At 39.1% G+C, this 15378-nt stretch overlaps 1 protein-coding gene across 1 annotated transcript in view; it reads right to left on the bottom strand.

The window, feature by feature from the left end:
• Positions 1–15378, bottom strand: part of LOC146756633 (ankyrin repeat domain-containing protein 26-like) — a 41593-nt gene that overhangs the window by 17138 nt on the left and 9077 nt on the right. The window contains exons 9-16 of the mRNA XM_085524244.1: positions 15253–15322; positions 14429–14489; positions 13879–14063; positions 12953–13100; positions 11910–12064; positions 4031–4035; positions 3432–3537; positions 207–424 (exon numbers count right to left, since the gene is read on the bottom strand). Of these exons, the coding sequence (XP_085380370.1) occupies positions 207–424; positions 3432–3537; positions 4031–4035; positions 11910–12064; positions 12953–13100; positions 13879–14063; positions 14429–14489; positions 15253–15322 (948 nt within the window). The remainder of the gene's footprint in view (positions 1–206; positions 425–3431; positions 3538–4030; positions 4036–11909; positions 12065–12952; positions 13101–13878; positions 14064–14428; positions 14490–15252; positions 15323–15378) is intronic.

Raw genomic sequence — 15378 nt, forward strand, 5'->3', positions numbered from 1 at the left:
CATTCTATGATTCTGTGATTAAGACCTCTATCACCTCCAGCAAAATTAATCTGAACCTCCACTGTGCATTTAGTTCTTTGAAAAATATACTTTTAAAACAGTTTGGGGAGCAGGGGACTACTCAGCATAGCTTTCAATACCGAGGAAAGTGCTTCAATTACAAGATTTAAAACAATCTAATTCTACGGATTATTTTATTAGCTTACCCTTTTACTGGCATTTCAAGTAATTTTGGTCTCTCCTCAGATGAAGAATTCTTTGTGTGTTTTTCTTCTATCATTTTTTCATTCTTCCTTAGAGCAAGCTTTTCTTTTACTGGTTGATGGGTAATATTGCCCACTGGTGTATTTGATTTATCAAGACTTTCCTGTTTCTCCACTGCTTGCATTTTGAAATGTTTCTGCTTCCTTTTTTCCTTCTCAACCTATGAAGAGAAAATTAAGCTTCATATATTTTTCTGATTCTAAAGGAGATCCAAGACCAAATAATCTAAGCTTGACTTTTAAAATAATGTAAAATAAAAAAGATTTTCCCCCAAAATTACTCTACAAAATGTACCAAGTCAACAAATATACTCTGAATTCACTCTTGAAGTATAACAATCAAACAAAAACAAAAAAGCAAAGCAGCCCTAAGGAAACAAACAATAGAAGCATTACTGATGGATAAGAAATCAGATGGACTACACAACAGTAGTTGTAGAAACACAAAGTATGAGTGGATGTATGATGTCGTACTTCCTTAATGATGAGGAAAAAAGCAAACTGAACTCAAAAGCAGAAACAGCTTCACAGCAATCAGGAATTTTAGTGAGAGGCAATGAAGGCACACCATGCACAAACCACAGCAAATGAAGAGATAAATCAAGACCCTGTTCAGAAGCTATTTTCATTCCTTGATCGACAATCAAAACTGGTGTACTTGTATGAATTTCTTTTTATGGTAATGAGGTGATAACTACTTACACTGGAAATGACTGCCACCTATTGTCAAACTGAAACAATACACTTTGCTTTCTCAAAACCTTCTGATTACATTATGGGGAAAAGCACAGTTCTCCACTGCTTTCCTTATTTATGAGTAACGTTCTTCTCTTAAGACAAAAAAACCAATTTGCACAAAGCACCTTCTTTTAATGATCAATAGCTAACATGAACAGGACCACCGATACTGAGAAAGACTAAAGAATAAGGAAAAGCAGGTGAACTTCTACCTCTTTTTGTAGCTCTACCTTCTCTTTTTCCAAAGCCAGGAATACCATTTGCAGCATTCCTACCTTACTCTTAAATCTTTCCACATCTTGTTTTAGTTCTTCATCCAGATTCCTTTTCAGCATGCCACAAGGTTGCTGAGCATGCGGGAAAAGATTTTTGATTTCTGTTTCTCCTATTTCCTTGTTTTTGATAAGGCAGTCTCTGGGAACACTGTCACTAAGACAGATGTCCTTGCCAATTTTCTTCTCACTTATAAAGCCAAGTGTACTTTCACCATTTGTGGAAACAGGTCTTATATTAGGAAGATTATTAGAAATGTCATCCCAAATATTTGTTTTTAAACAATGTCTCAGGGAATACTCAGGACTTCCCTCTACATCTCTACTAATCCCATTCTCATTCTCTTCCATTTCCTCTGCTTTTGATAGATGTACTTTTGTATTATCTGTGTAATTAGTGCAGCCTTCTTCATCTGGTATTCTCCAGGTATTTTCCATGCTCGCATTTAAGTTATTGTGATCAGGAAGGACACAGAGACTCAGAATAACTATTTCAGGTTTGGGTTCTTTTAGGTCTACATTAAGTTTCACATCTCCAAATTCACCTTTACTTTCTAACTTATCACTTGATTCTGTCACACAAGACGAAACACAAAGACTCTTCAATTCTTCAATGAGGTCATCTTCTGACACTTCTGCCACAAGGGATGGAGCTTTCTCAGATTCATTAATTTCACCAAACAGCTGCTTCAGCTCTGCTGTAATGTTTGTAAAATTTCTTTTCAACTCCCTTTTCTCTTTTTCAATCCACATTTTTTGTATCTTTCTTCCCACGGCTTTAGACTTAACTGCTTGTCAGCACTGTGGGATTCCTCATTTTCTGCTAGGGCTTCCTGATGAGAAATTTCTGCTTTGTCAGTCTGCTTTTCATGTGCTGTATTTTCTATCAAGTTTCTAAAACATATTTATCCTTAAGTAAGCAGGTAAAGACAGAAAAATTACCAAGAAAAATGAAATTACCGTTAAGCCATATAATTTACATTGCAAACTCATCCCATCATACAACAACAACAAAACAAAGATACCTTATTTATTTTTTCCTCAAAACAGAAGGATCTAGTTTACAAACATAAACCAATCAAACAGATCAAAACCAATCAGTAACAACAGAAAACACAACTGCCCAAATTTTCCCATACTCAACTTTCTACTGACTGTCCCTTTAAACCCCCTGCTGGTGAGCGTTCATAACAAGCGTGAGTGATCATAACAAGCTTTTTTACTAACCACAACAAGGGACTGGCTACATTACAATCACTTATGCTCCTCAGAGTCAAAATTATTAAATTCTATTCCAAGCTCCCAAGACAAATATTTACAAGGAATACCTGTTCATTCCTGCCCTCAGCCCAAAATCAAGAACTGAGACATCTATCCAAACGGTACCATGCCTCAAGCTCACTGACCAGCTCCTCTCTCCAGCCTTCTCACTATCTCTGACTTCACAGTCCCTGCAAAGTTGCCCTTGGTTTGTGTTCCCTTCTGAACAAGGTCTGCAGCCTTGGCATCCCAAGGAACCACAACTATTGTCCTTCTTACTCTGGTTATAGAGGCCCTTTTCTCCTTCCACATCGTAACTCCACAAAAATCTTTCACAATGGAGAGCATCTCAGTCACCACCTGCCTCAGCCACTTCATTTCCAAGCTCCATTCACTTTGCACATCTGCTACCACCTTCCAATACTTAAGTTCCGCTCTCTACCTGCTGAAATGAATCACATCCCTCTTCCACAGTGCCTTGGATGTATGATGATATTACTTCCTCCACTTCCCTTGAGGTATTACAGAAGACTCCAGACACTCAATGAAGATCCCTACCCAGTCCTGTATGCTCAATACAAACAGGACGCCTAGCCTATATTCCTCCATAATGACCTTCAAAAAATATTTTCGAACACTTACTAACTTGATCAGATAAGGAGATATTTTGCAGAGGCAGAGAAAGCACTGACAGATCATATTTCAGGTTTTTACTTAATCTTTCTAATACACAGAGGAAAATCTGGCGTGTTTTGTCAAAGAAATAATCACATGATATAAAATTTTGCTCCCAAATGAGTATGTATTTTGCATAGGAAAAAACAAAAAACCCACCACATGACTGCACTGTTTCTCAGAATTGCACGCAAGGAAAAACACAATATTTGGTTTCACATACCTGCCTCCCAAAGTTTTCAGTGGCATCCTTGACCATCTCTTTTTTAGCTGATGACGACACATGAACGGTAGATTCTGAGCGCTCACCTACAGTGAAAAAATTACATCTTTATAACGAACATGACTTATTACAAATTAATTATACCTAGAGTACATCCTGAATCATTGCATTTGTGAGAAAATAGCACAAACTAACACAGCCTCTCAAGCGTATGATTATTTACGATTTGAACATAATATTACAAAACAGTTTGAAGATGCCTCTGTGCAAACTAATCCCTCTCAGGGCATTTTCCCTTTCATTCCTAAGGGAAATTTGATGAAAATCAGTCAGAAATACACCTTTAAGAATCTCAAATGGTTTACATGTAGAACTATATTTATACATACATGACACACTGTATGCTAGACAGCAATCGGCTAGATTCCTCTAGCTACTTTCATTTCTCCTTGTTTTGTGCCACAAAGGGTCTCGTTTAACCCTTTTAGAGTTAGAAATACTTGTACCATAGGAATTATAACACTCTGCAGAAGAAATACAGCTTGCTGAAACCCAAACATAGGAGTTTGAGACAAACTTTCACATATATTTCTTAATACCTGATCTTTGAGCAAATACATGGATTATAGAAAAAAAACAGACACGAGGAAGGATAGGAAGGATGAACAGAAAATACATGAAATGATGACATAAAATGAGCTATGAAAAGACTGTTTATCCTATCTAACTTTGCCACGTCCCACACCATCACTGGACTACATTTCACATGACTACATAAAACAGACAAAACAAGAACTCACAGAATCACAGAAACACAAAGGATGGAAAAGACCTCCAAGATCATGGGTAAATTAGGTTGCTAAGTCACTATCCACCATATTTAAAGAGTTGTGGCAGTCAGGTAAAACCCTTAGTGACAGGAGAAAGGGAAACATCACACTTGTTTTTAAAGAGTTTAAGAAAGGAGGTACTTTCCAAGGCCCAGACAACCTTCTATTATGGAGTGACTAGAGTGGAGGATAAAGAAATAGCAACTGATGTTAGCTACCTAGAGAGCTCATCTCTCTAAATTGGAGAAATATCATGGATGGATTCTTTGGTAGACAGGGAAGTGCTGCCAAGTGGTGTATCTGATATGTTAGTGAAAAGAGATCGCATTCAGACAGATAATAAATCTAAATAAATACTAAAAATAAATCATCAAGACTTGATTTTCGAACACTAGGTGTTCAAGTAACATGGAAATACATTAGAAAGACTACCACAGTCACCTCTTCACCCCTCCCACACTGATTTCAAGCTTAGCAGAATCATATGAAGCAGACATTAAAGACAATTGGTAAGTTGATTTATGGATTCCAGAAGCTTGCTAAGATTTGGTGTCTGCTTACAAAAATAAAATTGGACTTGCCTTTTAGGCTATGTCATTGAATCCATATTATAACCCACATTGCCAAAGCACTCTCAAAAAGATAAAAGATTTATTCCAATAGCAAAACTTTCCAGCACACTTATGATCAATCAGGATGGTCATAAAGCAAATGCCATGAGCTGCAGGTGGAAACCCACAGCAACATAACAAGAATTTGCCCACATATTTTAGTTTTAAAGAAAAACAGGAAACTAAAAAAAATTAAATAAACAAACAAAAAGATTAACCAAATGATATTTTTCTTCTGCTGATTATCCAGAAATATCCAAATCCTCAGACAGATAAATCTTAAACCAGATACGACTCTCACCACTTTAAGCAACCACTTAAAGCAAAGAAAAACACCCGAACAAATACATATCCAAAAAGTATACATAATGAACGCAAGAACCGTCTGGACTAATCAAGCAGGCCAGCAAGTTCAGTGTTCACTGCTGTTAATTAACATCAGCCAAGCACTTCATTGCTACAGCACATACTCACTGAACAACAGGACTAACAAGGAAAACAAAAGAAAAAGTTCACTTGTCTATAAACACAGACAAATCCAATCTATGAGATAGTTACCCTTGTTGTGCTCCCCTGAAACACTCTGCAAGCGTACTCCATGTTCAACTGCAGGTGGGAGAAACACAGGAGGAGATGCTTTCCTCGAACCTTCAGAACACGGCTGTACAATACAGTACATACGCGTAAGAATTTGTACAAAACAATTTTTTTAAAATAAAATCTAACAAAGGCTTTTGCATTTTAAATAAAAGGGCAAAAAAATCCTCACAATTCATCTAAACTATTCCATAATGTTGATTAAGGCTGGCAAATCACAGAGCCACACAAGAAATTAACACAGGAAATCAAGATGTTGATTGTGAACAAGAAGCTGCAGCTCTGTGTTGATTGAACATTGGCATCAAATTTGCACCTGGCATTCAAATATCAGCCTACATTGCTGGGGCACATGTCCCACAATGTTGAGTGAGTGCATCACTACGTTGCAAAAGCAAGATTTGATTTGCTTAAAGGCCAAAAAGGCAAAGCTGATAGCGATTAAGCTATCTAGAAAGTCTTGTATTTTTAAGAAAGGAGTGGGGAATTAGTTTTTTTCCCAACAACAAAGGCTAGAGGGGAAGTAGCTACAGACCCTGCTCACTCTCATCTTGAGAATTATCAGACAGAAAGGATAAACACAGCCAGCACACTTGGTGTCTGCTGAACATGATTTTCAAAATCAGATTAAGTCTATCTAGAGAAGACAGAGGTTCTATACAGAAAAATCTAAATGTCTGGGTTGCTCAGTGTATTGGCATCCGTTAAACTCTGACTGGATCAGCAGAATAGATCTGAATAGTAGGAAAAAAAAAAATCCTCACAAAAATATGCCTGAGAAGTTCATAAGTTTAAAAGCAGCAATAAACTGCTGTATTAAAACTGTGCTAGAAAATCAACTCCAAAGCCTGCAGCCAGGAGGCCAACGTAAGTAGTCTGACATAACTTTGTCCCAGTACTATCTCAACAGAGAACCTACGCTACAGGTATTTCAATGACCCTCAGATACAGGACATCGAGCAGCAGCAACATGGGGTAAATAAGCCTCACCAGGGGCGGGGCTCAACGCAAAGGCAAGCTCTCACGTAGTTCTCATCTGGCTCTCCCACAGACCGGGGAGATGCACATATCACAGAAAGTACCTCAGAATCCCAGGGAGAATCAGACTCTTCCTTTTTCTCTGTTCCTACTGCTGGCAGAGCACCTACAAAAAAATGGACAAAGAGAGACACTGAGAATTTACTGCACTCCACTTTTATACCCCATCAGTCAAACAAAGGATCTGAAAGATGAGTAACAGTACTACAGCAAAGGACAAACCAAGAAATGAGTTACACTCAACGGTAGCTTTACACCCAGTCACATCACAGTATTCTGTTTTCTCCTCTTCATTTCTTTTCCAGCAAAAGATGCATAAGAATGGTGGCTGACATGACAATGTCCCTCGTGTTGGGACAACGTTAAGGAAGAAACTCCAGCATGCTTCAGTCTCAGCATATGGACACCCTGAGTCATCTTCCCTCTTGCCTACACCTCCATCATCTGGCACTTACTATCACATTCCACTCTACAGGACATACCACAAAAGCACGATACAAAACAACCTCACACTAAGAGGAAGCTGCCAACACACACGGCTCCTTGCTTAGTGCTATCAAGGGATACCTCACCTGACCATGATTCATAATCCTGCAACTTCTGACCAGGTACATACATAAGAAACTGACATTTAGGAATGAAACAGAAGCTCACAGCTCCAATACAGTCCAGAACACTGCAAGCATTTTAAATCTTATCACTTCAAAGTCTAGTATCTTCTGACCACCAAACTCCCATCTAGAGCAGACCACAGTCAGTTCTCTCTTCTAAGCTACTCCATTATGTAAAACAAACTCAGGATTGACTCACACAGAAACGCAAGGAAAATTTACAGGAATGAGCCAGACAGGAGCAATGGCGTCCACTCTGGAAAACCATAACTGCTGATTCCAGCCTGAGTGCTGACTATTCATGCTTTTCCAAAATAAACTCTTTGCACATAAAATGCACTAAGAGAAAAGTGAATGCACCGTGAGTGCTGCTTCCACACCTTCTGAGCAGCAACTGACCAATAGCTACACGAGCTCTGAAAACATCTACAGCAACAAGATATCCTCTGGAGACGGACATACTATCTTCTGCTCTGAGACCCTGGGGTGAGTACCTAAGCACCCACCTCTCTCTGAGGTCATGCTCTCAAGCATACAAGCGAGTAGCACAGGAGAGATCTCCTACATTTTACAACTGAACAAGGTGAGGCACTGGAAGAGTCTTCTCTGACTTTGAATCAGGTCAGCTCTTGGCTGAAGCCCTGAAAAACCACAGCTTTTCAATCTGATAGTACCCATTAGAAAGGGAATCAATAGTGTCACACACAAGGCACACTAGACTACCTACTTGTTTTGTGCAGATCAAGGAGAACACAGCAACAAAATTAATAAAGAAACTTGCATCATACATAATCATTAGGAACCCAGCACCACCATTTGTGACCTTTAGGAAAGAACGAAAAGCAACAAAAGCTGCAGACCTTCTCTACCACAGCAGGCTAGGGTTCACAGCTAAATCTTAAACCAGATACCACTCCCACCACTTTAAGCAACCACTTAAAGCAAAGAAAAACACCCAAACAAACACATATCCAAAAAGTATACATAATGAACGCAAGAACCGCCTGGACTAATCAAGCAGGCCAGCAAGTTCAGTGTTCACTGCTGTTAATTAACATCAGCCAAGCACTTCATTGCTACAGCACATACTCACTGAACAACAGGACTAACAAGGAAAACAAAAGAAAAAGTTCACTTGTCTATAAACACAGACAAATCCAATCTATGAGATAGTTACCCTTGTTGTGCTCCCCTGAAACACTCTGCAAGCGTACTCCATGTTCAACTGCAGGTGGGAGAAACACAGGAGGAGATGCTTTCCTCGAACCTTCAGAACACGGCTGTATAATACAGTACATACGCGTAAGAATTTGTACAAAACAATTTTTTTAAAATAAAATCTAAGAAAGGCTTTTGCATTTTAAATAAAAGGGCAAAAAAATCCTCACAATTCATCTAAACTATTCCATAATGTTGATTAAGGCTGGCAAATCACAGAGCCACACAAGAAATTAACACAGGAAATCAAGATGTTGATTGTGAACAAGAAGCTGCAGCTCTGTGTTGATTGAACATTGGCATCAAATTTGCACCTGGCATTCAAATATCAGCCTACATTGCTGGGGCACATGTCCCACAATGTTGAGTGAGTGCATCACTACGTTGCAAAAGCAAGATTTGATTTGCTTAAAGGCCAAAAAGGCAAAGCTGATAGCGATTAAGCTATCTAGAAAGTCTTGTATTTTTAAGAAAGGAGTGGGGAATTAGTTTTTTTCCCAACAACAAAGGCTAGAGGGGAAGTAGCTACAGACCCTGCTCACTCTCATCTTGAGAATTATCAGACAGAAAGGATAAACACAGCCAGCACACTTGGTGTCTGCTGAACATGATTTTCAAAATCAGATTAAGTCTATCTAGAGAAGACAGAGGTTCTATACAGAAAAATCTAAATGTCTGGGTTGCTCAGTGTATTGGCATCCGTTAAACTCTGACTGGATCAGCAGAATAGATCTGAATAGTAGGAAAAAAAAAAATCCTCACAAAAATATGCCTGAGAAGTTCATAAGTTTAAAAGCAGCAATAAACTGCTGTATTAAAACTGTGCTAGAAAATCAACTCCAAAGCCTGCAGCCAGGAGGCCAACGTAAGTAGTCTGACATAACTTTGTCCCAGTACTATCTCAACAGAGAACCTACGCTACAGGTATTTCAATGACCCTCAGATACAGGACATCGAGCAGCAGCAACATGGGGTAAATAAGCCTCACCAGGGGCGGGGCTCAACGCAAAGGCAAGCTCTCACGTAGTTCTCATCTGGCTCTCCCACAGACCGGGGAGATGCACATATCACAGAAAGTACCTCAGAATCCCAGGGAGAATCAGACTCTTCCTTTTTCTCTGTTCCTACTGCTGGCAGAGCACCTACAAAAAAATGGACAAAGAGAGACACTGAGAATTTACTGCACTCCACTTTTATACCCCATCAGTCAAACAAAGGATCTGAAAGATGAGTAACAGTACTACAGCAAAGGACAAACCAAGAAATGAGTTACACTCAACGGTAGCTTTACACCCAGTCACATCACAGTATTCTGTTTTCTCCTCTTCATTTCTTTTCCAGCAAAAGATGCATAAGAATGGTGGCTGACATGACAATGTCCCTCGTGTTGGGACAACGTTAAGGAAGAAACTCCAGCATGCTTCAGTCTCAGCATATGGACACCCTGAGTCATCTTCCCTCTTGCCTACACCTCCATCATCTGGCACTTACTATCACATTCCACTCTACAGGACATACCACAAAAGCACGATACAAAACAACCTCACACTAAGAGGAAGCTGCCAACACACACGGCTCCTTGCTTAGTGCTATCAAGGGATACCTCACCTGACCATGATTCATAATCCTGCAACTTCTGACCAGGTACATACATAAGAAACTGACATTTAGGAATGAAACAGAAGCTCACAGCTCCAATACAGTCCAGAACACTGCAAGCATTTTAAATCTTATCACTTCAAAGTCTAGTATCTTCTGACCACCAAACTCCCATCTAGAGCAGACCACAGTCAGTTCTCTCTTCTAAGCTACTCCATTATGTAAAACAAACTCAGCATTGACTCACACAGAAACGCAAGGAAAATTTACAGGAATGAGCCAGACAGGAGCAATGGCGTCCACTCTGGAAAACCATAACTGCTGATTCCAGCCTGAGTGCTGACTATTCATGCTTTTCCAAAATAAACTCTTTGCACATAAAATGCACTAAGAGAAAAGTGAATGCACCGTGAGTGCTGCTTCCACACCTTCTGAGCAGCAACTGACCAATAGCTACACGAGCTCTGAAAACATCTACAGCAACAAGATATCCTCTGGAGACGGACATACTATCTTCTGCTCTGAGACCCTGGGGTGAGTACCTAAGCACCCACCTCTCTCTGAGGTCATGCTCTCAAGCATACAAGCGAGTAGCACAGGAGAGATCTCCTACATTTTACAACTGAACAAGGTGAGGCACTGGAAGAGTCTTCTCTGACTTTGAATCAGGTCAGCTCTTGGCTGAAGCCCTGAAAAACCACAGCTTTTCAATCTGATAGTACCCATTAGAAAGGGAATCAATAGTGTCACACACAAGGCACACTAGACTACCTACTTGTTTTGTGCAGATCAAGGAGAACACAGCAACAAAATTAATAAAGAAACTTGCATCATACATAATCATTAGGAACCCAGCACCACCATTTGTGACCTTTAGGAAAGAACGAAAAGCAACAAAAGCTGCAGACCTTCTCTACCACAGCAGGCTAGGGTTCACAGCTAAATCTTAAACCAGATACCACTCCCACCACTTTAAGCAACCACTTAAAGCAAAGAAAAACACCCAAACAAACACATATCCAAAAAGTATACATAATGAACGCAAGAACCGCCTGGACTAATCAAGCAGGCCAGCAAGTTCAGTGTTCACTGCTGTTAATTAACATCAGCCAAGCACTTCATTGCTACAGCACATACTCACTGAACAACAGGACTAACAAGGAAAACAAAAGAAAAAGTTCACTTGTCTATAAACACAGACAAATCCAATCTATCAGATAGTTACCCTTGTTGTGCTCCCCTGAAACACTCTGCAAGCGTACTCCATGTTCAACTGCAGGTGGGAGAAACACAGGAGGAGATGCTTTCCTCGAACCTTCAGAACACGGCTGTACAATACAGTACATACGCGTAAGAATTTGTACAAAACAATTTTTTTAAAATAAAATCTAAGAAAGGCTTTTGCATTTTAAATAAAAGGGCAAAAAAATCCTCACAATTCATCTAAACTATTCCATAATGTTGATTAAGGCTGGCAAATCACAGAGCCACACAAGAAATTAACACAGGAAATCAAGATGTTGATTGTGAACAAGAAGCTGCAGCTCTGTGTTGATTGAACATTGGCATCAAATTTGCACCTGGCATTCAAATATCAGCCTACATTGCTGGGGCACATGTCCCACAATGTTGAGTGAGTGCATCACTACGTTGCAAAAGCAAGATTTGATTTGCTTAAAGGCCAAAAAGGCAAAGCTGATAGCGATTAAGCTATCTAGAAAGTCTCGTATTTTTAAGAAAGGAGTGGGGAATTAGTTTTTTTCCCAACAACAAAGGCTAGAGGGGAAGTAGTTACTCTGTTTCACTACTGTGCTAGAAAATCAACTCAAAAGCCTGCAACCAAAGGGCCGATACAAGAAGCTTAACCTAACTTTGTCCCAGTACTATCTCCACACAGAACCTACACTACAAGTATTTCGTTGACCCTCAGATACAGGACATAGAGCAGCAGCAATATGGGGTAAATAAGCCTCACCAGGGGCAGGGCTCAACGCAAAGGCAAGCTCTCACGTAGTTCTCATCTGGCTCTCCCACAGACCGGGGAGATGCACATTTCACAGAAAGTACCTCAGAATCCCAAGGAGAATCAGACTCTTCCTTTTTCTCTGCTCCTACTGTGGGTTGGGCTTCTACAAAAAAAAAGGAGAAATACAGACACTGAGAAATATACTGCACTACACTTTTATACCCCATCAGTCAAATAAAGGATCTGAAAGACGAGCAGTAATTCTACAGCAAAGAACAAACCAAACAGTGAGTCCCACTCAAGGGTAACTTTACATCCAGTCACATCACAGTATTCTCTTCACTCCTCTTCATCTGTTTTCCAGCAGAAGATGCCCAAGCAGGACAGCTGACATGGCTACGTTCACCATGTTTGGACAATGTTCTGTGCAGCATCTGACCAATAGCTACACATGCTCTGAAGAAGTCTACTGCAACAAGCAGTGCTCTGGAGTCAGACAATGGAAATAGTATCTTCTGTTTTCACACCCTGGGGTCTATGCCAAATTACCCAACTCTCTCTGAGCTGGTCATGCTCTCAAGCCCACAAAGGTTTAGCAAAGGAGAGATCTATCTCCTACATTCTACAACTGAACAAGTTGAGGTACTGGAAGAGTCTTCTCTGAGTTTGACTCAGGTCTGCTTTTGGCTGAAGCCCTGAGAAACCACAGCTTTTCAATCAGATAGTAGCATCCGAAAGGGAAACAATATTGTCACACAGAAGATAGATTAGATTAGCTTCTTGTTTTGTTCAGACGGCATCAAGGAGAACACAGCAACAAAATTAATAAAGAAACTTGCATCATACGTAATCATTAGGAATCCAGCACCACCATTTGTGACCGTTAGGTAAGAACGAAAAAAAACAATAGCTGCAGACCTTCTCTACCACAGCAGGCTAGGGTTCACAGGTAACAGGAAAGTTTATCATCTTTGAGGATAATCATCATTTTACTTTATTTACTGAACATTAATACTTATAGAGGAGCAATCAGGATCATATTTAAACTCACTTCTCGCATAAGCTGTGTCTTCTGAAACTTTACGGACTTGATGTTTATTACTAGAAACAGAATGTTTCACATCCCCCAAAACTGTCGTTTGCAGCTTCCTTCTAGTATCTTCCTTCTCCTGTTCTTCTTTCCATTTAGGTGACTCCTTCTAAAACAGATTGACCAAAACAGCTGAAAAGCACAGAAATCAATATCTACTTCACCACCCATTAACAACTTGGAAAACGGTTTTCTTGGGTAAGACTTAAATGAAGCAAAGTGCAACATGGTTTCTAAAGGCCTACAATTTTTAGTGGGAATCTGCACAATTAAACTGCAGTGCCTCATGTTGTAAACCTCATCTCTGGCTATGCAAAACCTCTGAGAAGCACTTCCTTGTGTCAATCTAAATGCAGTTTCATTGATATTATTCAGAAAGTCTTCTTTCTGCCTACATATCTCACAATTTCACTAGTTTCCTGCCCTCAATTTCATTCAAAACTTCCTTTTGTTTCTTCATTTCCAGTCATTACCTCATGAATTCTACTAAATGGCTACAACTTCTAATGGATATTATCCATTCCCTCAGTTTTACATAACAGAAAGTGCACAGATTCCAGAAAGAATGAAGTTTCCTGTCTTTCTCCTTCCAAAACTCTCCAATCTCATAATAAAAATATTGAAAATAATGTCTGAGTTTGGCTATGAACAAGATGTTTTCAGTATCAAAATACAATGATTGAATACAGATACGTGATTGAGTATTAACAGGAAAATAGTTTACTGTCGCTTACCTGTATTACCCTTAACAAACTCTTCCAATTGAATCATCCCTGTACACTTACTTTTGTACTTGAGGGAAATGCTGCCCATAGATTTTCCTCATATCTATTTAGGCCCAGGTTTTCACTTTCTTGTTTTAGTGTTTCATGGAATTTATTATGTACCTCTTTGCACTGCCCTTCTTCCTCTTCCACCAATTCATCTTCCTCAAGGTTGCCTGAATCTGAGACATCTTGTTTCAACAACTCTCCACATTCTCCTCTGCTCAGATTTGCACCTGTTGGTTTTTTTTGTTTGAGGCTTTTCTTCTGTGACTTAGGAATCTCAATTCTAGAACTATCACCACCACCTTAAAGCATGAGAAAGGGAAAGAGGAATATGAATCAAATGGGTTATATAAATAGCAGCAGGCATTTTACCCATTAAAAACACAGGAAAGTAGTCATCTGGGACTGTATGGAAAAGAAGCCAGGTAAGGGCAGGATGGGAGAAGGACACATCAGACACAAAGGCTTAGGAGGGGACTCAGTATGGTCATTTCCATTATCTTACTTATTTTATTCTGACATGACCATCTGTTCTGTTCTTATAACACTACTTTCCTCAATTACTACAGCCAAGTGAAAACAACAACAACAAAAACCGAAATGAAATTACTTAGTAAGTTTACTTTTGTATGTCATTGTATTATGAAGTACTTTCCAAATAACTTACCAGTATTTCTGAACTTTTGGGGAACATTCATTAACGATGTCAAGTTTGGCTTCTGTGGCTTCTGCAAATAAAAACACATTTTAAAAGAATTATTTGATCTGTTTTTGTTTGCTTTTTTGTTTTAAAGCAAATCCTTTACTTACATCAAATCTTGAACAGTAAATACAACCAGGCTGTCCCCTTTTGAAAGGACTCAGATACTTGCTAGATCCTTCAACTTTAATTACACAAACATTCCTCTCCTCTTGTGTACAAGATTATATACAAGCACGGAATGTCATCCCACAGAAGGAAAAAAGAAAGAAAAAATAATTATTTGAGCAACTCAAGTATCGAACACTTGAGGAACCTAGTGAGGAAGGAAAGAGAACCAGGTGATGAACAATTTCACTAGATTTTGATAAATAAATGTTCTTTTTCATTATCGTGTTCTTTTTCATTAATCATCCTATCATGTAAATTAGGGGAAACAATTGTGAAGTTTGAAAGAGAACAGAACAGGTTATTTATTAACTTATCAATTCCTAGGGTTGGCAAATCTCACTCAATGAACAACTAATACAATGTGGTAGTTTATCTTAATATCTACTCTTTTGCCTCAAACCACAAATCTACTGCATGTTCTGCCAAAGCAACAATTTTTAGGAAAAACTTACAGCAGAAGAAAGGCTGGCAGATGAGAGACTCTTCTTAAGGAGGAAAAAAAAAAAAAAAAAAAAAAAAAAAAAAAGAATTGGCTGGAAAAAGAGTTTCCTTCTATCTCATAGGAAATTGCCTTCAAATCACTTATTTTACACAACTATTTTCCCATAAAGGCACCATACCTTGGCTGTAAAATCCAGTTCTTCTTCCTCAGAATTATTCCAGGTGCCATTACTGCCCTCTTTTTCAGAACTTCAAAAACAACGAAAAGTAAGTACTGGTCCTCTCAAATAATTCCTCAAATAAGC

Source organism: Coturnix japonica, chromosome 26, assembly GCF_054131305.1.
Source record: "Coturnix japonica strain WE chromosome 26, WE-NBRP24, whole genome shotgun sequence".
NCBI classification, from domain to species: domain Eukaryota; kingdom Metazoa; phylum Chordata; class Aves; order Galliformes; family Phasianidae; genus Coturnix; species Coturnix japonica.